Below are 23,181 nucleotides of genomic sequence, written 5' to 3'. Positions count from 1 at the left end.
CAGCACACGCTTCAGTGAATGCACGCGTGAATGGCCAAAGTGACTTTTCCACAGCTGAACTGTGTTTCAGGAAGACACCCAACCATCCCTTTGCACACATTGTGCCCATCATCTCCAAAGCACAGTCCTGGGTGGGACGCCCACCCTGAGCAGGATACCAGGGCCATCCAGAGAGCTGAGTGTGCACATCTCACCCCTATTTCACCTGTAGTGCCAGTAGCTTGACATCAGCCATGGTGGGAAAATTTACTCCATGGAAACTGGCAAACACTTGGACATCATGACCTTCTTCCCCAGAGAACAGGCTGTTAAACGTTTACCAGCACACTCCTGTCTCCAGCCCTGTTTCTGCCGCTTGCAGGCTCTAAGATTCAGACAAGTCACTGAGCTTCAGTTCATAAACTGGAAGCCCCGTGATGTCTACCTGACGGACTTGTCTGGAGTGTTAAACGTGGCTGTAATCCTGTACTGTGTTTAGCATAATTACTTCTAGTAAATACACAGTACACTTTAGTATGACTTCAGTTACGTCTTGCTGAGGAACAAGCCACCTCCAAAATTTAGTGCTTTAACACACTACATTTATTTTGTTCATGAATCTATAATACGGTAGAACTCGGTAAAGTAGCCCGTGACTGGAGAGGCATGAGCACTGGGGGACAGGACCACCTGAAAGCATGTTCACTCCATCTGGCATTGAATGCTGGCTGTCAGCTTGGACCTCAGCTGGGCTGTTGACAGCACCCATGCACGGGGCTTCTGCATGGAACCGAGGCTTCCTCACAGCGTGGTGACTGGGATTCAAGGTTGGGGCGTCCCAAGAAAAAAACAGGCAGCAGCCATGCATTTCTTCTAACTTACTCTGGAAATCAGACAGTGTCAACTTCTTCCACATTTATTCATTAGAAGTGAGTCACTAAGGCTGGCCCATATCCAAGGAGTGAGGAATTTGATTCCCTTTTTTTGAGGAAAAGAATTTGTGGACATGTTTTAAACCATCCTAGCTCTCATTATTGTGCCCTCAGTACACTCTAGCTTAAGAAAATTATCCCTTTTCTTGGCCTGTGAGCCCCCTGTGGGAGGGAGGCTCCCTCCCCCTGCTGCTCCCCAGGCAGACCTTAGGGCTCTGTGTGCTGCAGAGATCATCAAAGGTCAGAGAAGCCAAGGAGCTGGCCCTGGACATTTGTGCCCTGCTTCCACTGGACACCATCTGAATTGGCCCCACAAAAACTGAGGTGAGGGGCATGGGCAGCTGGTTTTACCAGCAGGACTGTGACCCCAGCAGACTGCCCATCCTGGGGTGTAGGTGACCCTGAGGGTAAGCCTATGGTTAACCCTACACAAGCCTGCCCTGAAGATGAGATGACAAGGTCACTGCCTGGGGGGCAGGTCATGGCTTATGATGTGACCCATCCTGGCCTTGGTGTCCTGGTCTGTCAGATGAGAATTAGAAAAGGGCTGTGGGTTGGAATTTGGAACAGATTGTCATATTCAGATGGCTGGGCTGGAAGCCAATTTCTTCTTCTGTAAATGGTTGACAGAGTCACAAGCTTCTCCTAGGAAATAGGAGAAGGCAATGCAGAGAGAGATGGCCTCCCTCCTCCTATGGGACATGAATCCTTCTCTCTGTCTTCAAGATCCACAGAACTGGGGTCTAATACCAGAAAGAAGCATGCATGCAGGTATATGGGATATTTGGGAGGGGTAGGGGGATCTTCAGAAAAGACCTAGAAAAGCCTTCATCCCGATGGTGGGGGCAGGGATCTGGAGAACCATCTGGAGGAGCTCCAGGGAGCAAGGAAGCACAGATCCGTAGGGCCCAGCCCCTCAGCTGCCCTGTCTCTTATTCTTCTCCTGCCCCAGTTCATGCCAGCGGGCTCCCTCCTCTCTCAGAGGATCTTGCAGGAACATCTAGGAAGGGCTGAGGCCCTGTGTGCCATGCCCGGGTGTGGGTGTCCAGCCAGACACTCCAGTACAGCCCACAAGGGCATCAGGACCTCTGCCTGGGCCAAGCGGGCTGTCTCTGCCCCTCATGGCAGCAGGCACACCGGCTGGGCCTCAGGCTGCTCATCTGTAAAATTAGCAGTGGTCTAGAGCAGCTTTTCCTGAGGTGGGGTTCACAAATTGCATGGCAAGCAGGGACATTTTGGAGGGCAACCACCTCGGGCTCACTTCCCCCAGAAGCCAATCTTGAGACAAAGGTGCTAGTGTCCCATCTGGGAGGGCATCCCAGGAAGTACAGAGCAGGGCAGGCAAGGAAGGCAGCACCAGGCGTGGAGACGTATCTGCTGCTGAGAGCAGGTCCCACTGGGATGCTATATGGAGCGTACCTCAGGGGCCCACCCGGCCACCGTGGAATGAGAGTTGTGTCCAGGGCCTTAGCTCTCAGGCTCCTCCGGCTGCCCTGCATGCCAGGTCAGCATGGTCCTGTGGCCAGACAAACCCTGGGCTGAGAGTTATGTGTGTTTGCAGTGAGAAGCCATCAGCATGAGTGAAAATTGTGTGGGGACACCATCAGGGCTTGCACAGAGAAGCGGTTCTGTTCCCGAACGTCTCACAAACGTGAGGTCAGCACTGAGTCCATTGAAATCTGTGTAATAGTTTGGTCTCGGAGGTGCTCCTGTGCCACCAGAACTGGGTTGGCCAGGCCAGCTCAGCTCACATTTAGCAAAGGATGCTGTTAACTATAGTTCAACCTGGTAAAATATTTCATATCATTTTCATGGTATTGCTTACATGTGTTATATTTCCATTTTACTGTTCCTGTTACATGGCAGTATGGCCCCAAATCATAAAGAGGGATCTGTAGTTCAAAAGAGGTTCATTAAAGCACAAAAGTATTGAAAATAGTAACAAACATTCTGCAAGATAATATGTGGTCACATATACCAGGGTAGATGAGTGTGTAGAACTAGATGACTTTACACAAGCAGAAATGAAAGTGTGAATCAGACAGATATGGGACTGAGTACCCCAAACAGGATTGTGTTAGCTGCTGATGCTTTTCCCACAGTCCCTGAGGCATCACCTATCATGCAGGCATCAAATGGTAGCATGAAGCCCACATTTGCATCTTTTTCACATCAGGCCCTGTAAGCCAGTTAGGAAACCAACTTTTTTCCCAAATATGGGTAAAATAATAACATCCAGTGTGCTAGCAATGCATTTTGTCACTAAGGACAGAGAAAGATCAAAACCAGAGAAGCATCATAAAAGTTGTCCAACTTACAGTGAAAACCAGCACAATTCAAACTGTGGCTTGTAAACTGAGTCATAGGCTACCTAGGAAAAGCAGAGCAAGCTCTTGGCAAAATTACTTGATCAAACAACAATTTTGGTTGTCACATAAAATCAATGACACATACTGTGAAAGAGCAATTGCTGTCCCCAGTGAGGGCTAGCAGACAATTGGGTTATTGTTGAATAAAACCACTTGTGGAAAGCGTTGTTCATTGTTGACCCAGAATTTGTTACATCCCTTCTTTCTTATAACAGTTTCCTGATTTTGATCCATGCACCAACGTCTCCAGTCTTAGGCAATTAATTACAAGTGGTCTAATCACTCATGGCCAGCCCATTTTCCACTTTCTCAGTCTCCCTTGCTGCTATAGGAGATGACGAGACCCGGTTCTGAGTCCACTAAGGGTACTTCTGTGAACATTTGTTATTATTTTTTTAATAAAATGGGCACACATGCTGGTACTGCTCTTGCCCTTCTTCCTAACTTAGCTATGGTTATGATGCCTGGTGCTGGGCAGCCCTCTTGCAAAGATGAAGCAACCAGTTACAAGGTAAAGCCTGTGAGAGCTCTAGAGACATCAGCAGTAGCATCAGTGATGCCAGCATGGCCTGCTTCCACCCTTCCTGTCACCGTGCAGAAGTAACCCCTCTATGCTGAAAGCCAAGTGACTTGGATTCTCTGTTTTTGGTAGTTTCTCAGCATTTCTCAGAGGCAGACCACTAACGTGTCAGTTCTCCACGTATTGTCAGAAAACACATGAGGGCAATGTACCTGGCGACTTTTTGTGCTGTTTATCACTGAATTCCTTTGCATGGAATGAGCTGCTGGCTTCCAGTTGGTTCAGCCATTGGGAACCAGCAGGAAAAGGAGAGGGCAGAGCGTGAGATCAAGGCATTTGGTCCCCTGGCTCCCTGCCCGGGGGTCTCCGTGGGTTGGATATAGCCTTCCACTTGGGGGCCCCTGGTCCTCCCCAGGCAGCCAGCCCTCTCCCCTGCCCTCTCCCTCCTGGCACCCCCTTCTTTCCCCTTTATTCCTATGTGTGTTAACAGCTTGACTGCTGCCCTCCAGCTTGTTGCACCATCCCATGGGGTGCTTCAACACCCACATGTTTGTAAATAGTCCCTTTGAAAATAAGCTTCCCTAAAATCACCCTGCTTTGAGTGTGCCATTATCTGTTGGTACTCTGACTGATCAACCAGCATCCAGCCACAGATTAATAAGAAAACACACGTACACATGTACATGCACACACACAACTTGCATCTTAACGCCACCCAAGCACCACTGTCTGCAGAAACAGCTGTGGGACAACAACCAGGCTCCTGATCATGAAATGCCTGACACAAACAGCAAGAAGGGTCAATGCCCTGGGCTTAAGGCCTTGTCAGCCATGTCTTTTCAGAAACGGGGTGGAGAAATGTACAGCAAGTGAAAGACTCTCGAGCAAAGTGTGTTGGCTGTTGGGGCAGATATTCACATGAAGCTTTGGAATAAGATGAGACACAATCCCTTTGCTGCACTGAGAGCCCTTTGTGGTGAGTGGCTAGCTTAAGCAGCATTTCAGTGGCACGTTCATTGTCTGCATTACCCTGAACCTTTGGCTTCAGGGTGAGACTATCACTCTTCCTCACGTTGAAGATAAGAGATCAAGAACTTGAAGACAGAACTGTGGTGCCAAGGCTCAGCCTTTAAGAATATAACTCTCCTTACATTTGAAGGTTTTCTTCTCTTGGCAGAGAAATAAGTCAATATAAAGTCAACTGCTAGGAAAATTAAAAACAGACTATAAACCTTCAAATCATCAAAAATACAAACATGTGCACACACATGAATATCAAAGAAAACAAAAAAATACACATAGTAAAACAGAAAAGAGGGAGCATTAAAATAGAAAACAGATGATAAGATGACAGAATGAAGGCTAATATATCAGTTATATCAACAAATAGAATAAACCCATCCTTACAGTAGAAAAAAAATTTCACATCAGACCACAAAATTATGTCCTATTGTATAAGAATATTGTATAATATAAGAAATAACTTAGAAAAGTTAAAAATTAAATATAAACCAAGGTATACAAGAAAATACTGAGCTGGGGCTGCAGTGTTACCATCAGTCAAGATTAAATTCAAAATAAAAATATTAAATGACAAGAGGAAGTGAAACAGGAGAGCAGTATCCACATTAAGAATCTAGACTCTAGAGATCTCTGTGCACCAAATAGCATATCTTCAAAATCAAGAATGAGATATGACAGTTAAGAATCACATTATACAGAAAATGCAAGTAGAAATTTGGATGAAGCACACCAGTACTTTTCAATCAACCCTATCAGTTCATGACTTATCAAGAAAACAAAAAGTAAGGAGAAATGTGGAGAATCTGAATAGTAATTAAATACCATTGAATTTGAGATGCAAACATTTCAAATAAAATGCCAGCAAATAAAAAATAGTATCTCAAAAGAATCATCCAAGTCAGTTCATCCTAGTAATGCAAGTGATTCAATAATGTTGGGGAATCTCTAATAAAACTGACCACATTACTAGATCACAGAGAACTATATAACACATTCTCAATAGATGCCAAAAGACATTTGACAAATATCCCACATCCATTCCTGCTTAAAACAAACAAAACCGTAACAGAATGGCAAAATTCTGTGCAGATGATATGATTGAAAAACACACAGCTACTAGAGACAATAAGAGAATTTAGGATGATGACAGTTTCCCAGGTTCATATACAAAACTCAGTAGCCCTCCTTTACATTAAAAAAATGCAACATCAGAAAATACACAGAAATTGTAGTTATGATTTTAAAAGATAAAATATTCAGAAAAATATTTAAAAGACATAAGGACCTTTATAGTTAATATTTTATAATATTAAAATTATACAGGGAACATTCTATACTGTACTTTTGAATAGACAATATTATAAACATGTCAGTGATTAATGTACTAATTCAGTATGATTCTAATTTTTGTTTATCAGGTGGGGATCGTGTCAAAGAATGATATGAAACTCAAATGGAGAAACAAATAAGGGCCAGGAAAGTCTGGAAAAAAAGTAACACGATGAGGCTGGACCTATCAGATAATAAAACACATTATGATATTATAATTGTAAAGCAATTTGGTACCCCAAAATGAAATAGACAGCCCAGTGGGCCAGAATAGAAAGCCACCAACAGATCCTAATACACATGAGAATTCAATTTCTGATAAGATAACATTTGAATTAGAAGAGAAAGGTAGTAGGGAAATTCACAAACCATTTTGGGGAACAAATGAAGTGGGAACCCTATGCTACTCCTTAAGTCAAAATACATTTCAAATGACTAAGGATTTACATATTAAAAACAAGACCATAAACTCTAGAGGAAAGGTGAATTTATTTATAATATTATATAGGAAGTACAGCACACAAAACCCAGGATCCCAAATGCAAATAAGAAACGACTACATAAAAATGTAAAAGTTCTGTATAGTAAAACATACTACAAACCAAGGTAAAAAACAAACCAGGAATAAGTAGGCATGAGTGACAGAGGGACTCATCTCCTCAATCGTCAAAGACTTAAAACCACACAAGAAAAAATAAGTATGGAACATAAACCGGTGGTTTAGAGTAAAAAACACAGGTGGCTAATGAAAGTCTCAACTTTACTCATCATTAGAGAAATGTCAGTGAAAACAGGAAGATGACTTCTTTGTCAGATCGGCAGAGATCCATTAAATCTGGTAATGGCCCAGTGCCGGGGGGTGTTGAGGCACAGGTGTGCCCAGCTATGGTTGGCTGAGGGTGAAGTCAGTGCCACTCTTCAGAGGCAATTTGACAACATCTGTCAAAATCCTTTGACCCAGAACTCAGCCACTCAGATTTTTAATCCATAGATCTACACTCAGAAGCCCTCCAGTTTAGATGAACAAGACTGTTCAAGAAATGCGCTTGAAGACATCCCCTTTCTGGGTTTTGCTTTCCAAGGCCTTAACTCAGAGTCTCAAACGCTGATGCACCTCAGAACCAACTGGAGTTTGTGATAAGACAGCTCCTGACTCTGGGTCTGGGGAGGCCCCAGGAACCTGCATTTCCAGCTAGTTCTCAGGTACTACTGCTGGTCTGGGAGCCACACCTTTAGCCTATTGCAGGGACCAGGTGGTGGAGGGCTGGGGTCTGGATAGGGGAGTTCCTTTGAGGGAAGGAAGAGGCAAGGTGGAGGGGAGCAGGACTCTCCCTAGGACTGGTGGGGCAGAGTTGTCCAGAGTTGGAACCTCCTAACGAGATGGGGACCTAATCACCAAAGAGCCCTTCCTTCCCTCCCACAGCCAAAAACAGCAGAGCCACCACCTGTGAATCCACATGCTTGGGTAAGGGTGGACGGCTGAAAACCAGGGCATTCCTTTCATGATTATGGCACTTAGACTGATCCCCCACACCAGCTTTCACCACCTTTACCAAAGTAAAATCAACAGTGAACAAGGTGTAGTGTAGAACTTGAATTTTTACATATGTATATACCAGTCCCACTACCCCCTAGAACATCTCCAGCAGCTCACAGGCTCTTCTGTGGCCCTGCCCAGTCAATACCGAAAGAGGTACTATTTATACCTAACCTGTCACTGAGCTTTAGTTCTGTTTTTAACTTCTTATAAAGGGAATTATAGTTATTGCCCTTTTGTGCTTGGCTTCTTTTACCCAGTATAAAGTTTTTAAGATTCATTCCTGTCATTGCATGAGGTAATGGTTTGTTCTTTTTTGTTGTAGTATAATATTCCATCATACGATAAATCACAATTTGTTTCCACTCACCTACTGGACATTTGGGTTGTTTCCACTTTTAGGCTGTTATGAATAAACCTGCTACACCATTTTTCTAAGTGTCTTGTGGTGGACATAAGCACCTCGCTTCCCTCTTGGGTACACACTGAGGAGCAGAATTAGGAACTCATAGAGTGTGCCTTATTGGGCCTCAGTAAGTGTCACCTGATTGTTTTCCAAGGCATTTGCATCAGTTCACTCTCCCATCAACAACAATGCATGACAGATCTGCTTAATTCTCAATCTTGCCACATTTGGTATTATTAGTCCTTTCAATTTTATTATTTTTGATGGGAATGCATCATTTAAAAGTATTTAAAACTGAAATATTTGAAATTAGTAATAATCTTTATTTACCTAAAATGGGTGGGCCACAGATGTGAATGTTGGAGGGACTTACTGGCCTCTCCTAAGTACTCGGAAATCCCAAGTGTGCGTGGGTGTGTTTCTGCCTATGTGTGTGCCGCAGTCACTGACTAATGCTGCTCCAGACCCCACCCCCCTTGCCTCGGAACAGACCCTTCATTTCCCCATGAACAGGAAAAACCTAGTTGGGATCCCAGAGGGAGATGTTTCCCTTCGCCAGCAACATCTGGGGAACATCTGGTGAGCCCATCCCAGGACAGGCAGACACTTTTCTGGAGAAAATACATTACTTACTTGATCTTATTCTCCTGTATTTTCCCTTGTTCCCTCTTCTCTTCCCCAAATGCCTCATCCTCTGGGCTCCCTGTTCTAAACCCCAACTCCAGCCCTTACCAGCTCCCTGCCCTGGTCTTCTCTGTCCTGTCTGCTTTCCCCAGTACACATCCCAGCAGGATGCAAGCCTAGGCAGCCTGACACCCCACTAGTGCTAGTGCCCAACCCTGCCCAGTTTCCTGATTAGCAGGTAGCATCTTCTAGAAACTAAGTGAAGGAATGTTGAACCTAGTGGGATTCTCTGGTCCAGTGGCCCCATTTTACTAATTGGAAGACTGAAGTCAAGAAAAAGAGAGAGAGGGAGGGAGGGAGGGAGGAGAGAACAAACTAGAGCTCCACTCTAGACCATAGAAACCCCCTGCTCCTGAAGACTTGGCCAGAGGATTAGAGACAGGAAGGAGGAGGAAGTAGAAGAAAGGATTCCCTGGGACTATCAAGGTCTGCAGCCAGCAGCCACAAGGAGAACAGGCTGGGTGTAGGAGGGAGTGGTGGTAGGTGGGTGGCCACCTGCCATCAGAGCCCTAAGGGCTGAGTCATGTCTAGCAACTGATGCCCACCTCTGCAGCCCCTAAGCTTCAGGTTGAGCTGTTTTAGGCGCACCACTGACTTAAGAGTACCCACCATGCACTGATGGCCCGTCTGTCTGCAATGCCAGCCCTGTTCTCTGGAGTCCCGGCTTCCTGTGCCCATTTACTAGGCATCTTTCGTTTATCTGACAAGTTCTTACCAAGCACTGAGGATAGTAGACACAGCCTCTGCCCTCCCACTACACACAGGCAATGCACAGCAAATGCACAAGTAAACCACACTACTCAGTGGGTGCTAGGCAGCCAAGGGCTGGAGATAAGCATCTGTCCAGCATGGGCAGGACACCCCAGGAGAACTGAGGCTGGCAAACAGGGAGAGTGTGGTGGGAAGGCAGAGGTAAGGCTGAAGGAACTTCATGAGATACAGAACAAAAACCTCGTGTAAATTAAACTACATGTGGCTGTACCACTGTGACACGCATGATATACAAATAAAAAGATGCACACACACAATACAGACGTGAAAGGAAGGAGCAGGGAGGGGAATGTGGGAGGGTAGTATGAAGACAGACGTGGCTGCCAAGGTGGGCAAAGGTCAGATTATCCCAGCTTTGCAGGCTCCTCGGAGTTGGGACTTCATCCCCTGGGCAATGGGAAGCCACTGGAAGCTTGGTTCCAGCTGTCCAGACACCTCCCCCTGCAGGCCCTCCAGGTACACACACTCAGCCTGTACAGGAAGGACAGGGGCTGTGGCTTCCCCCAACCTGCTTTCTTCTTTTTGAAGCTACTGGAAAGGTTAAGGGTAGGTAGACCCCTCCTGGCCCTGTACACACACACCTGTGGCTGAAGAGGGGCCCTCACCATCACTTCTACCCTAGAGCTATCCAGTCAGGACAGGTCACCTGCACCACCCACCTGGAGGAAGGTAGAAAGGAATCTTGAGGGCAGGGCTAGTCAGTGACAGCATTCACTTAGGACAGTCAGAGAAGAACCCAGAATGCAGCGGGGGCAGCCTGGGAGGAGGAGGGTCAAGCTCCCGAAGGCTCCCTGGAGGAGGTACTGCAAGCTGAGACCTCAGAGCTTGGGCAGCGAGAGGGCCGAAAGGCCTTGCAGGCTAGAGGAGCCGCTGTAGCAAGGTGTGAGGGCAGCAGAAGCGTTCCCCCGCGCGGATGTGGGGTCTGGTGTGCACGCGGAGGGGTACCCTCGCGCTCGGCCTCGTGCTGTGAGACGCGGGGTTGGCCCCAGGCAAGGGGGGCCTTGGCGGGAGCGAAGCAGGTGGCGGGCCGTTTTAATGGCCGGAGTCTTGCTCGGAGGAAACCCATCTTTTCTTTTAAGAGAGGGGTGAGGTGAGGTGGGGTGTGAGACGCCAGTTCCGGGAGCCCCTGGCCCGGGTCTTCGCGGGGTCCCTAGCCCCCCGCTCTTCTCCAGGTCGGAGCTTGCTTTGCGGACGGGTCTGGAGGGTGAGGAGAAGGGAGGGAGCATTCAGATGGATTGCAGCGAACCGCCTCGGGCGTGCGCGCCGCCCAGGGCCTCAGTCTACCCATCTGTAAGTAGGAGCCGTGCGATGAGGTGGGGTGGCCTGGAACTGTGCTCTGCCGGCTTGGATAGTGGGCGACTTTAAGGCAGTGAGCGGGGAGAGGACGGGGCGGGCGGGTCAGAGTCCGCAGGAAGGCCGCGCGGGGTGCCGCGCTCGGGGCCGGGCTGGGGAGCGCCTCCGGGCGGGTGGGCGGCCGGGGCGGCCGGGCCTGGCTCCGGGGCGGCTCGGCTTTGGGAGCGCCTCGGGGCGGGCACCTCCGCGGGGCGGGCACCTCCGCGGGGCGGGCACCTCCGCGGGGCGGGCACCTCCGCGGGGCGGGCCCGGCGTGCGTCAGCGCGGAGCCCCGGCTCCCGGACGAGGGGCGGAGCGGCGGGCGGGGCGCAGCCAGTCTCCCGCCGCCGCTGCCGCCTCCGGACGCAGAGCGGGTCTCCGGGCTGCCGGCTGCCGGCTACCGGCCGGCTAACCCACGTCGCGCAGGGAGTCCCGGGCGGCCGCGGTCACGTCGCTGTCCTCGGCGAGCGCCCAGACCGCAGGTGAGCGCGCGGGGTTCCGGGCCAGGTCGGATGGGACCTGGGGGCCTGCGGGTGGCACTGCCCGTCCCCCCACGGCCCGTCAGCCCCGCCACCCCAAGGACCGCCCGGCAGGACAGCCGCCCGGCCCCAGGCAGCGCGCCCCGGCCGGAGTCGGCCCGCGGGGGGCAGGCGGCGGGGCTTCCGCTCCCCTCCCCCGCCCCGCGCCGACTGCCCGGGAAGCCACGGCTCACCTGCTGGGCGCGGGGCGGGGGGCGCGGGTCCGCAGGGGAGTTTCCCTTGACCCCAGCTGCGGGAGAACTTTTCAGAAGTTCCTCGCGTGTCTGGAGCAGGTGACACTTGCCGCCGTCCGCCTCGGGCCCCCCGGGCGGGGGTCGGGAGGGAGTCACGGCTCGGGAAGGAGGCGGAGGAGGAGGGTTTGCGCTCACCTGTTTGTCAGTCGCCGTCACATGCGGAGGCCACCGCCGTGAGTCACGGGCGCGGCGACACCGGCGGCCGCGGGCGCACGTAGGCTCGGTCCCACGCCCTCCCCTCCCTGGCACCTCTTCCCGGTCCTGTTTTCCGCTGGCGCGCCGTTGAAGCCCACCCCATAGCAGCCGTCCGACCTTAGTCGCTCCTTCTTCCTCGGGCGGTCACACCGCCCCCGCTCCAGACACCGAGCGCCCCTCCCCGGCCTCACTGCCCACCGGTGCTCCACTCGGACACAGAGCCTCACCCCCAACCTGAATCACTGCCCTCTCGGACTTCCCGTCCAGAGGTCACCAGGTCCATCCCCCTGTCCCAACCTCTCAGCCCCGGTGGGGACGGGTGGGGGGGTTCAGCCGGTCCCACCTCGTCCAGCCCCACGCTGAGCCATCTTGTTAAAATGCAGGCCTGGTATGGTCAGTCCCCGCTTGAACCCTTGGTGTCGTCCATGCCCTCAGGCTGCTGAGATGCCCTCTGCGCCCGCACCCCTCCCACTGGCTCTGTCTAGCCCTTCACTGGCCTTGTACCCTTCTGGAACTACCTGCCTTCACCCGTCCTGCCCACCCCTCCCACCTCCTGTCCGGGTACTGGACCCACTTTGTAAACCCCTAAGCAAGCCGCAAGAGTGCAACGCGGGTGTGCTGGCTCCGTGTGCCCATGCCGGCGGCTGTGCTGGGCCTAGCAGGAGTCGGGTAAATACCGAGGAGTGAGGGAGTATTGAGGAGTGGGGGATGTTTTTGATGAGTGAGGGGAGTATTGAGGGAGGATACTGATGAGTGGGGAGGTGTCAATGAGTGAGAGGGTAATGATGAATGAGTGGGGAGAGGGAGGAGTGGGTGGGTATCAGCAAGTAAGGGGGTATTGATGTTGAAGAGTGAGGGGGGAAGGAGTGAAGGAGGCCTGCTTAGGTGGAGGAAGCAGCTGCTGTCAAACACAGTTTTCCTTCTGCTGGAGTTGATGTCTCAGTAGCCAGCAAACGTTTGGCACCTACTCAGTGCCAGCCAGAGGCCAGGCTGAGGAACTGTCCCCTCCCACAGGGTCACTTTCAGAGGCTCAGGTGGGGAGGGCTGTGCCAAGGCTTTCTGTCTGCCTGCTCTGGACTGCCCGTGCTGTTTTTCCAGCCAATCCCCGTGGGGGCCAGTGGGGCCCTGCCCTTCTCCCAGGAAGCAGTTCCTGAGGTCCTGGGGCCATGTGTCCCAAGGTGTTGGGGGAACAGCCTGGCCAGGGCCTGGGGCTCTGAGGTGAAAGGACACATTCTTCCGATTCTGGGGAGGATAGAGGCATCTGAAGCCCCCCCACGCCCCCTCGCCTCCCTAGTACCGGCTCTGGCAGGGAGCAGGGACTCCAACTGCTGAGGTGTGCAGAGGAGTGGGTGATGACTTTTTAGAGGCCCTAAGATATCTTGCCCCCACCCCAGGCCCCCAGAAAGTCTGTTTGCTTGGTGCCAGGGTGAGGTGGCCTTCCCTGGATCACACTGTGCCTCTGAGTGTGTAGATGGTTGGGGCAAGCAGGAAGGGGTGGTATGCCCTCTTGACTGTTCGCTCTGGTTTGTGGTGGCAGGAGGGTGGCCTGATTCTCAGGACCCAGGGAGATCCCTGAAGAAGCCTGGCTCTCTGAATCAGGACCTGCCTCCGGGACTCCTCAGGGTGTTTATTTCTGTTTGAGCCAGCTCATAGGAACTGCTTTTGCTTCAGGGGGTCCCCAGGCTGGGCTCTGCTCCCTGGGAGCAGAGCCTAGGCTGAGCTCTGCAGGCTCCACCCCCACCCTGACTCACTGGCTGACCCTTTCCTTGGGCTCTTTCACTATCTGTATTCCTTTCCTGACTTGGCCATCTGTGCTCTGGCTGGACCTTTTAGTCTCATCTCTTGGCTCTGCCAGTCTCGGCCTCTGTACTCCTGGGACAAGCTCCAGATCCAGGGCCTCTTCCTCCGACCTGACCCCAAAGCAGTGTCAGGGAGGGGTGCTTCCTCATTTCCTTCCAAGGCTGCAGATCCTGCTAGGGTTCATCCCCAGAACCTATGGCCATAGCTTCCCTGTGTCCATGTGTCCCTGCCTGCAGCCCTAGAGCTTACGGGTCCCTCACCTCACATTCCCACTCTGCAGGCATCTCTGGGGCAGGGCCTGGGTGTTGGCTCCAACCTGCTTCCTTGCATCTCTCTCTAGGTTTATGCTTGGGGAACAGGGAGCCTCCTGAGCTGCTTGCATTGGCACCTGCCTGTAGCCCTCAGAGCTGCCCCTTCTGGGTACGACTCTAGCTCACACTCTCTGGCACAGGCTGGGAGATGGGCACACGACCCTCCCTCCTTAAACTGTGGCAGGAGCTGGAGATCACACTGACCAGTCACTTCCCAGAATCTCATGTGCTTAAATCTTGTTTCTGTGTTTATACCTGATATACGGCACCTGCCTCTGACGGGCCTCAGGTGCCCTCTGTATGCTAGACTCTGCTCTAGGCATGGGCACAGTGATGCTGCGCAGAGAGGCCCTCGCCTGGCATGGGGGAGGGAATGGGGAGACTGTTGCCAGAGGGTGCAATGAAGGCTGTGGTGGGGGACTCCCAGGGCCCTGGTATCCAGAGAGCCCTGTAGTCAGGGAGGAGGAATGGGGTATTAGGGAGGCCCTTGTTAGGATGTGGCTTCTAAAGGGGGTACAAGGACCAGGAGGAGGGCAGGTCACACCACTGAGGGCACTCCAGCACAGCTGGAGTATAAAATGAGGGGCTGGGGTAGGGAGAGTCTCACCTGAGATGAGTCTGGAGGGGAGGTGACAGCCAAGCATGGGGTGGCAGGTACATGTGTGACTTGTTAAGATCACTGGCTACAGGGCAAAGAATGGCTTTGGGGAGAGGGTAGGAGCAGAGGCAGCGGACATGAGTAGTAGGAGTGGGGACAGAGACATGAGGGTAATAAACTGCTGAGTGAAGATGACATGTATAAAATGCATAGCATATATGAATCTTAGGTGTACAGCTAGGTGAATTTTTAGTTTGTGACACCCATGGAACCACACCCAGACCAACAGGGAACATTTCCAGGCCCCCTGACGAGTCCCTTATGACTATCCCCAGTGCACCCCCCACCCCCATTCTGACCTGAATCATTCATTACCAGTTGGGTTTGCCATTTTTTGACCGTCATTCTCATGTGTTCCTGTCTGGCTTCCTTCACTCAGCATGACGTCAGTGAGATTTATCTGTGTTGTGTATCCAGGGAGCTCATTTTTTTCCACGGTGTAGAATGACACATTCACCAAGCATTTACCACTGTTCTAAGAACTTGACATTTATTGATTCACATAAACCTCCCAACCCTATGAGGTTTTAAGACCAAGAATTGGAGACACAGAGAGGTTAAAGCACTTGCCCAGGGTCACCCAGGCAAATAATAGCCAACTGGGTTCAAGTGTAGGCAGTCTGATTCTGGAGCCAAGGTTCTTTAACGCTATGCTTGGTGGCCTCCCTGACGCCTACTGAGTCTGTGGCCTGGCCTTGAGTGGATTCAGGAGCTAATGTGTACGTCCAAACTAGGTGGCTGGATGTGGATGGAGGGGGAGTTGAGGATGACTGCAGGTTTCTGGCTTGAGTAACTGGGTGGGTGGCGGTGCTGTTACTAAGATAGGGAACACAGGAAGAGGAACAGATGGCACGGGGGGCAGGGAACAGACAAGGGGTTTGATTTGGGGCCTGTGGAATTTTGTGTGTCTAAGGGATGGCCAGGCAGTTACCAAGTGGGCATTTGGTTTTGGGGATTCTCAAGCTTGGGTGTGTTAGATTAGGGAGGCATTCAGCAGCCTGTAGACAGTGTCTAGAGTTTGGGAAAGGTTTCTCAGCAGGACTGTGAAGGGGGCAAGATGCACGAGTGTGGTTTGTCTGCATGTTGTTCCTGTGTGTCTTGAGTGTCGCGGTGGCCTGCACTTGAACATGGGCCAGCCTGGCTCTGGGTCATGAATTCCCCCATCTCCTGGGAGGGCCTGCAGGTCAGCTGGGAGCTGGGTTGTTTTTGTTTGTGGTTTGACCCTGAGGTGGAGGGGGGCTGCTAAGCTTAAGGAACTACCCTCTCAGAAGCCCCGGAAGCACCTGTGCATCCTCCCCAGCCAGGCTGGAGGTTAGCAAGGAGGGGAGCTTCTGCTTCTCTTGTGTCTGCAGGGAGAGGCTGTCCCTGGTAAGTTGGCTGACAGCGCACACTCTCTGGGTCTGGGGTCCAGGGACTTCTGGGAGGCTTGGCAAAGGAGGATTGGGTGTTTAGAAAGGACACCTGAGCAGGGGAGCCGGCCAGCCTTCTGGCCTCTCATTTCCTGTGATGGCTGTGGGGGAGGGCTCCCCAGCACTGAGGCCCTCTGCATGTTTCCCCTTCTTCCTGATGACCTCCTGGGCCTGGCCCTGAGTGCTGAGAGAGCAGGAGACAGGTTCGCTGTGCTCAGCCCTTAGGACAGCCCTTTGGGGATTCCCAAGCAGCGGGAGGGGCTGTTGTTGACTGCAGCATTTGCGGGAAGTGGCCCCCAGCCCCCTCCTCTCTGAGGAGGCTGGCCAGGCTGTGGGAGCCTCTGGCTGCACTCCTGCAGAGGGCTGAGACCCTCCAAGGGGAGACACAAGTGGAGTGTCATGGGGTGCTGCAGGTCACCAAGCTGCAGGCAGGGTGGGACATTGTCCTGGCCTGTCAAGTTTTTCGAAATTTTTTTTAAGGGGAAAAAATAATTTCCATAGGAAGTTAATTCAAACAAATGGGGTTAGATATTGAAGGAGAGGCAAGATGGGGGTGAATTTTAAGATCTAACATGAGACGTTGGAGAGATGCGCCAAGCCTGGAGGCAGGGAACTTCTGCCGGGTGGGGTTGGCAGGGGTTTCTGGGGAAAGTCTGAGCCGCGCCAACGCAGATAGGAGGGGCCCAAGAAAGCTCTGAGTCTGGGAATCCGGGGGCCTAGCCAGCCTGGTGCGAGCAGGGGGTGTGTGCAGGGTGGCAGGCCGCGGGAGGAAGAGGGGGAAGCAGGCCGGTGCTCCGGAGGGCTGTGGGCACCCCCACCGAGGCACACAGCTGCAACGTGTGAATCACCCAGCCAGTGAGTCAGCCCAGGGCTCCCGTGGGGAGTGAGGAGGCCTGGCTGGGGCCCGTCCTCGCCTGCGGGGCTGCTGTAGATGCTGTGGAGGAGGGTTGCAGGAGGCCGGGAGGAAGGTGCCTGGCAGAGTCCCAGGAAGACTGCGGGGGAGGTGGGAGTGTGCAGGGGCCCGGGTAAGGGCTTGGCTTGGGGGCGCCTGCGGCCGGCACCCACCTGGCCCGGCCTGCCCCTCAGAGCCCTGGCCTTGCCCCTGCAGGCTGCGCCGCCATGACCGGGCTGCGGAAGAGGAAGCTTGACCAGCTGGATGAGGACTCCTCCTCGCTCTGCTCGTCCTCCTCACTGTCCTCAGGCCACCACTCTCGCTCCTGCTCCCCGAGCTCTTCGGTCTGCCTGGCCTGGGAATCGGACGAGGAAGGCCCCTGGGATCAGACGCCGCTGCCTGACCGTGACGCCTGTGGCCCCCGGAAAGCTGCCCGTGAGTCCCCCCTACCGGGACGCCTGCCACACCCCGTCTTCCTTCCTGAGAATGAAACCGTGTCCCCGCGCTTGGGCTCTCCACCCTGTCCCCTTCCCGGGCCGAGCGACGCCCGCCGTCGGGGCACGGGGCCCCAGTTCCCGCGCCGCGCCTGGCGGGCGGAGGGCCGGCTCCTCCCCCGGCCCCAGTTCCGCTTCTCCGGGGCTGCCCCGGCTCCCTCCTGCCGCGCGCTGCTGGCTCTGCCAGAACTGGGTGGAAAGGCTTGTTACTTTCCAGGCTGGCATGATTCTGATGCCACACTGACAGAGATGGCCTGGGAGCAGTGCCTCTCAACCGCAGTTGCCTGGTCCATCCCCCCCGCTAGAGCCCTCTTGGACCCCTGTTCCCCCCGCAGTTTAATACCTCAGACAAGGCTGTTCATGTACAATGTGTGTACTTGTGTACACATATTAAAATGTATGATTTTTAGCACATAGAATGAAACAGTACATAAACTGACTAAACTAGTATGGTTTTGTTATAGAAATACAAGTTTATTATTATAAACCCAGTCTTATACTTTACCAATGACTATGTCAGAGGGAGAAAAATAGGAGAGCTGCTATAGATGCTGAAAGAATAGTTGATAAAATGTAACATGCCTTCTAGATAAGATCCTTGGGATAAGGTAGGAACAAGCAAATTCTACCTTAAATGATAAAAAAAAGTCTCAACGGAAAGCTGGCATTCTGATTAATGATGAGATACTGGAAGCAGGTCCCACTGAACAGGGTGAGGGCGCTGTGTCTCAGCTGGGTTAGCTAACATTGTTTAGGAAGTCGATTCAGTTACCAAAGAGAGTAAGAATTCTGTGTACTGGATTAACTAGGCAAAATTGCCATTATCTGCAGATGGCTGACTGCCTGGTGAACTGAAGAATATAAATAAAAACTTTTAGAGGGAATTCCCTTTAAATAATTCCCTTTCATTTTAATTTTGTCGTTGGGTACAAAATTAATATATTAAGTTGAAATATGTGGAATTGCCAATATTCAACTATTGTATGGTAATTTCTTACAATTCAACCTGATAAAAAGCAACAAATATATGTATTGAATATGCCAATACATAGCTTACTTATCAGTGTATAATCAATAACTTACAAAGGCAACTCCAAATAACAGCCTTTCTAAGCCTGTTGTAAAATGTAGACTCTATAAAGGAAAAGAGTGGTATTTTTTAGTTACATAAACTTTAGAAATTATTTTGTAAAATGTCATGAACAAAACTAAAAAACTAAAACATTTGCACAGATAGGTTAGACAGACGATTAACATCTCTAATACCATATGTAAAGAGCTCCTAAAAATCAATAAAAACTAGAAAACTGTACAAGGGACCCATAAATGGCTAAAATAAAGTGGGAAAGATATTTAATCTTACAAAATGCTCTCATTTGGACTGGTAAATAACAGTAAGCCCTCGCTGACATGGGGTGGTATTCAGTTCTACCAGCTCCAATCCCAGCCAGGCCGACCCCTAAGTAAGATCCATGACTTTCTGGGGGGAGGGGCACAGGATGAGGTGTGAAGAGAACAGTTCAGCATCATCTGAGAGGTTATGCTGTGCCCCCTGTGCCCCAGGGGACTGATGCCCTACCCCTTGCCTTCCAGCCTTGTCCATCCTGAAGCGGGCTCCCCGGAAGCACCCAGCCCACGTAGCCTTTGATGGCATCACTGTCTTCTACTTCCCTCGGTGCCAGGGCTTCACCAGTGTGCCCCGCCGTGGCGGCTGCACTCTGGGAATGGCCTCCCGCCACAGTGCCTGCCGTCGCTTCTCCTTGGCTGAGTTCACCCAGGAGCAAGCCCGGGCTCGGCAAGAGAAGCTGAGGCTGCGCTTGAAGGAGGAGAGGCTGGAGGGGCTGCGCTGGAAGGTAGGGACCCTCACAGGGCCACAGCCTTGGGTGGCTTCTGAGGGGAGGGGTGCTGGGTGGGTCATTTGCTTATGCTATGTTTGGGGAAGGAGGCCCTTGGGGCCTGTTGGCTCAGGCTGTTCCCCGGTGTCCTGCCAATTATCTGTAGGGCATGGAAGTGCCCCTGGTTGCTGCAGGGGTTGGGGGCTTGTGCTCAAATCTGTCTGACCCCAGTGGGGAGGACATGGGGTCCATGTGACAGTGGAGGGTGGGGTTTTCCATGAACTGGGAATGACGTGGACAGGAAATCTGAGCACACACCCTGGGGCAGTGTTCTCAGCTGTCCCGTTCGCTGTGGCATCCTCGGTACCTGGCCCACAGTGTGGGGAGCCTTTACTGAGTGACAGGTTGCAGGGCCAAGACTATATGTCTGTCACATCCCTCTCTCCTGTGGTTGTAGCTTGCAGAGGCTGGGGTGCCTGAAAGCGAGGCAGACCTGCCTCTTACAGTGGATGCCATCAATGATGCTTCTATGGAGGAGGCCTTGACAGTGGCTATGGCAGGCGGTCAGTTGGAGGAAATGACCTTCCTACAGCCCTACCCAGCCCGGCAGCGGCGGGCTCTGCTTCGGGCCGCAGGCGTGCGGAGGATCGATCGTGAGGAGAAGCGGGAGCTGCAGGCTCTGCGCCGGTCACGGGAGGATTGTGGCTGTCGCTGTGATAGGGTCTGTGACCCTGTGACCTGCAGCTGCTGCCAGGCAGGCATCCAGTGCCAGGTGCAGTGTTGTTGGTGCTGGGAGGGGGAGCCTGAGTGGGGACTTCTTGGGATCCCATGAATTCTCACCCATGCCTCTGCTTCCTCTGCAGATGGACCACACAGCATTCCCCTGTGGCTGCTGCAGGGAGGGCTGTGAGAACCCCAGGGGCCGCGTGGAGTTTAATCAGGCACGTGTACAGACACATTTCATCCACACGCTCACTCGCCTGCAACTGGAGCAGGGAGCTGAGGGCCTTGGGGAGCTGGAGGCCCCTGCCCGTGGTGGCCTGGCCAGTCCTGGTGCACAGGACCTGGCCAAACCCCCTGTGAGCGGTAAACTGGGTGATACCAGCTGTAGCAGCATGACTGATTCCTCCACAGCCTCAGGCACCAGTGAGGTCCCTGGCTGCCCTGTCCTCCCCGCCCTGTCTGGCCTTGGCTCCCAGCCTGGCTTGGGTGATGACAGTCTGGCACGGATCCTGAGTTTCAGTGACTCTGACCTGGGTGGAGAGGAAGAGGAGGAGGAGGAAGGGGGTGTGGGGAGCCTGGACAACCTCAGCTGCTTCCACCTAACTGACATCTTTGGTACTGGTGACCCTGGTGGTCTGGCCAGCTGGACCTACAGCTATTCCAGCTCTAACCTCATGTCGGGCATCTTGGATGAAAATGCCAACCTGGATGCCAGCTGCTTCCTCAACAGTGGCGTGGAAGGGTCAGGAGACAGCAGCCTCCCTGGCACCTCAGTGCCTCCCGACATGGATGCCGGCCAGAGCAGCTCCGTGGACCTCAGCTTGTCATCCTGCGACTCCTTTGAGCTGCTCCAGGCCCTGCCAGACTACAGTCTGGGGCCTCGCTATGCCTCACGGAAGGTGTCTGACAGCCTGGACCACCTTGAGGCAGCCCACCACCCCTTGCCTGCCTTTTCTCCTCCTGGGGATCCTGGTACTTGCTTCCTGGAGTCCATCATGGGCTTGTCGGAGCCGGCTGCTGAGGCCCTGGCTCCCTTTGTGGACAGCCAGCTGCTTGAGGACACCTCCCCAGCATCTCTGCTGGAGCCTGTGCCTGTGTGAGGATGGGGATTACTTTTTCTGGCCCCACGAGCCCTGTTGCTTCATGTAATCTGGAGCTCCTGAGGTCTAAATGCAAGCTTCCCATGGGCTGACTCACCCAGTGTGGGTGCTCCCGATTTTCATGTAACACTCTGGATGAATTTATTTATTTTTGTAACTTTCTGTGCTGAAGAGATGGTGGGGCAGGGGTTTCCCTGCCCAGCCACCCAGACCCCTGTGCCCCTGTGCCACATAACTTCTTCTGCTCCCACGGAGCATGCTGGGAAGAGGAGGAAACGTGGCTCCCCTGGAGCTTTGTAGACCTGTTTGGTCTCATGTGATCCTAAGCCAGAGGCCATGAGACAGGGCTGAAATCTCTACTTCCTAGGGCTTTTCCTGCCACCCTGAGCCCTAGACCCATGGCTGAATCCTCTGGACTGTGAAGACTATAATTTATTTCTGTAATTTATTTGGGGACTAGGTGGTGTAGGCTTCTCCTGACTGGTGGGCAGTGCTCGGTTCGCCTTGGGGTGGGGCCCAGATCCCTGGGGGCCCCTCTGCCTGTGGTCCTGCAGCTCTGCCCTGACTGGGCTTTGGTACCAACCAGATGTGGATTCGAGCCCTGTGGTCTACCATGGCAGCTGCCTGGATCCGGGTGGCTGAGCAGGCAGGGGCTGGATGGACAGCCTCTGGCCAGAGGGAGGGCTGGGCTGACCAAGTGTGACCAAAACCCTCTTCTGCCCTATACCCCCTCTGCTTCCTGTCCTCTGCCCATCTCCTGCAAGACCACAGCCTTTATTCAAAAGCCCACCAATGTAGGAAGGGAAGCAGGAGGTCCAGAGTGGTATCGGACCTGCCTCTGGCTTGGAGCATGCCCCGGCTTCTATCTCAGGGCTTCCTGGGCACTGTGCTCCAGCGTGGATGCCTGCCGTGCCCTAAGGCCAGGGGTGAGGGGTGGCCCATGGCCCTTACGCCTTTGTCTGCTGATGCTGAATTCTGCATCATTTCCATATTGTGCCCGAGTCTTAGAACTATAATTTATTCATTTTTCTGTGTCTGTGCCAAGAAGCCCAGGCTGTGGGCTGGCCCTCTTGCCTAGAAGGCCTTCCCAGCCTGCGTGCTTGTGGAAACACCTTGTACCTGAGCTTCCAGGTTCCAATAAAGAGGCTCCATTTTTAACAGTGTGGTGTGTGTTTGTGGGCTGGGAGCACATTGTCAGTAGGCAGGAGGCAGTCAGGGATACAAACCCTGCAGGGCAGTGTGGATAGGAATAGGGGACGCAGCACCATGGACCTCCCCCATCAGGGCAGTCAGCCTGGGACAGCAAGCCGAGAGACTAGCCAGGCAGATGGAGTCGTTTTCCCTCTGGATGCCCATCTTTCTTGTGGGCGCAGTGGGGAGCAGGAGGGTGCTCTTCTATGCTGGCTCCCTGCTTGGGGTGGGTGGGGATACACTCCTTCCCAGTCACCCCACCAATGGGCTGGCCCTGGGGTGGGTCACCCCACTGGGTGGGACAGGCAGGGGGATGAGCAGCTGAGATCCTTGGGGCTGAGAAGCAGATGCCATGCAACCTCATCCCTGGCCCCCATGAGGCTGTCCGACCTGCCCGGGGAGCAGCCTGGGCTGTAGGCCAGAGGGGCAGGCACATCCTGCCCTGGGGAGCTGGGTATGGGGGCCTGAAGAGCAAGGGTCCCCCCACCTAGAATAAAAATGATCCTTGTAAGTTTTAGGAGGGGACTGATCTGGCCTCCCTTTCTGGCTCTAATTCTCATCTAAAGGTCTGTGCTGGGCGCCTCTTCCTTTGTCTCTGTGTCTTCCACCTTCCCCTCTGTGCCTCAGAACTGCATGGATAGTGACAGCACTCATTTCATAAGCCTTTACATATAAGCACAGTGCTTAGAAGAGTGCCTGGAAAATGGCAAACCTCGGCATGTTTGTGACTTCCATTCTGTCTTCATATTCCTGCCTGTATTTCAGTTTTATCCCTTCCTTTTCTGCTGGTTCTGTGACCCTTTAGGTGTCTGTCTCTTGCCTCTGGCCATACCCAGACATGGCCACGTGGCCATATTGTTAGTGGCCATCAGAGGACTCATGGCTTGGAGTCTGGCCTGGTAGGACGGCCTGTCTCTGT

At 52.8% G+C, this 23,181-nt stretch overlaps 1 protein-coding gene across 2 annotated transcripts; it reads left to right on the top strand.

Moving 5' to 3' along the window:
• The first annotated feature begins 11,204 nt into the window (after positions 1–11,204).
• CSRNP1 (cysteine and serine rich nuclear protein 1) lies at positions 11,205–22,229 on the top strand. Of its 2 annotated transcripts, none has more exons than XM_036921690.2 (5): positions 11,205–11,364; positions 17,136–17,354; positions 19,007–19,266; positions 19,706–20,020; positions 20,112–22,229. In XM_036921690.2, exons 2-5 carry the CDS (start codon positions 17,147–17,149, stop codon positions 21,069–21,071), a joined length of 1,743 nt encoding a protein of 580 aa, XP_036777585.1. In that variant the 5' UTR covers positions 11,205–11,364; positions 17,136–17,146; the 3' UTR covers positions 21,072–22,229. The 2 variants fall into 2 exon arrangements, with proteins under 2 accessions (XP_036777585.1, XP_036777586.1); XM_036921691.2 differs by lacking the exon at positions 11,205–11,364 and adding an exon at positions 12,700–16,882.
• Positions 22,230–23,181: the final 952 nt, after the last annotated feature.

The sequence above is a fragment of the Manis pentadactyla genome, chromosome 14 (genome assembly GCF_030020395.1).
Source record: "Manis pentadactyla isolate mManPen7 chromosome 14, mManPen7.hap1, whole genome shotgun sequence".
NCBI classification, from domain to species: Eukaryota; Metazoa; Chordata; class Mammalia; order Pholidota; family Manidae; genus Manis; species Manis pentadactyla.
Note: the sequence above shows the minus strand (reverse complement) of the source record. Positions and strands in the feature narration are given on the sequence as shown.

What these genes read in the sequence shown, in the direction of transcription:
- CSRNP1 (XM_036921690.2), top strand. Translation starts at nt 17,147, where the DNA reads ATGACCGGGCTGCGGAAGAGGAAGCTTGACCAGCTGGATGAGGACTCC. An exon ending in TGGCCCCCGGAAAGCTGCCC is followed by an intron (nt 17,355 to 19,006) that starts GTGAGTCCCCCC and finishes CTTGCCTTCCAG; the next exon opens with CCTTGTCCATCCTGAAGCGG. An exon ending in AGGCAGGCATCCAGTGCCAG is followed by an intron (nt 20,021 to 20,111) that starts GTGCAGTGTTGT and finishes CTTCCTCTGCAG; the next exon opens with ATGGACCACACAGCATTCCC.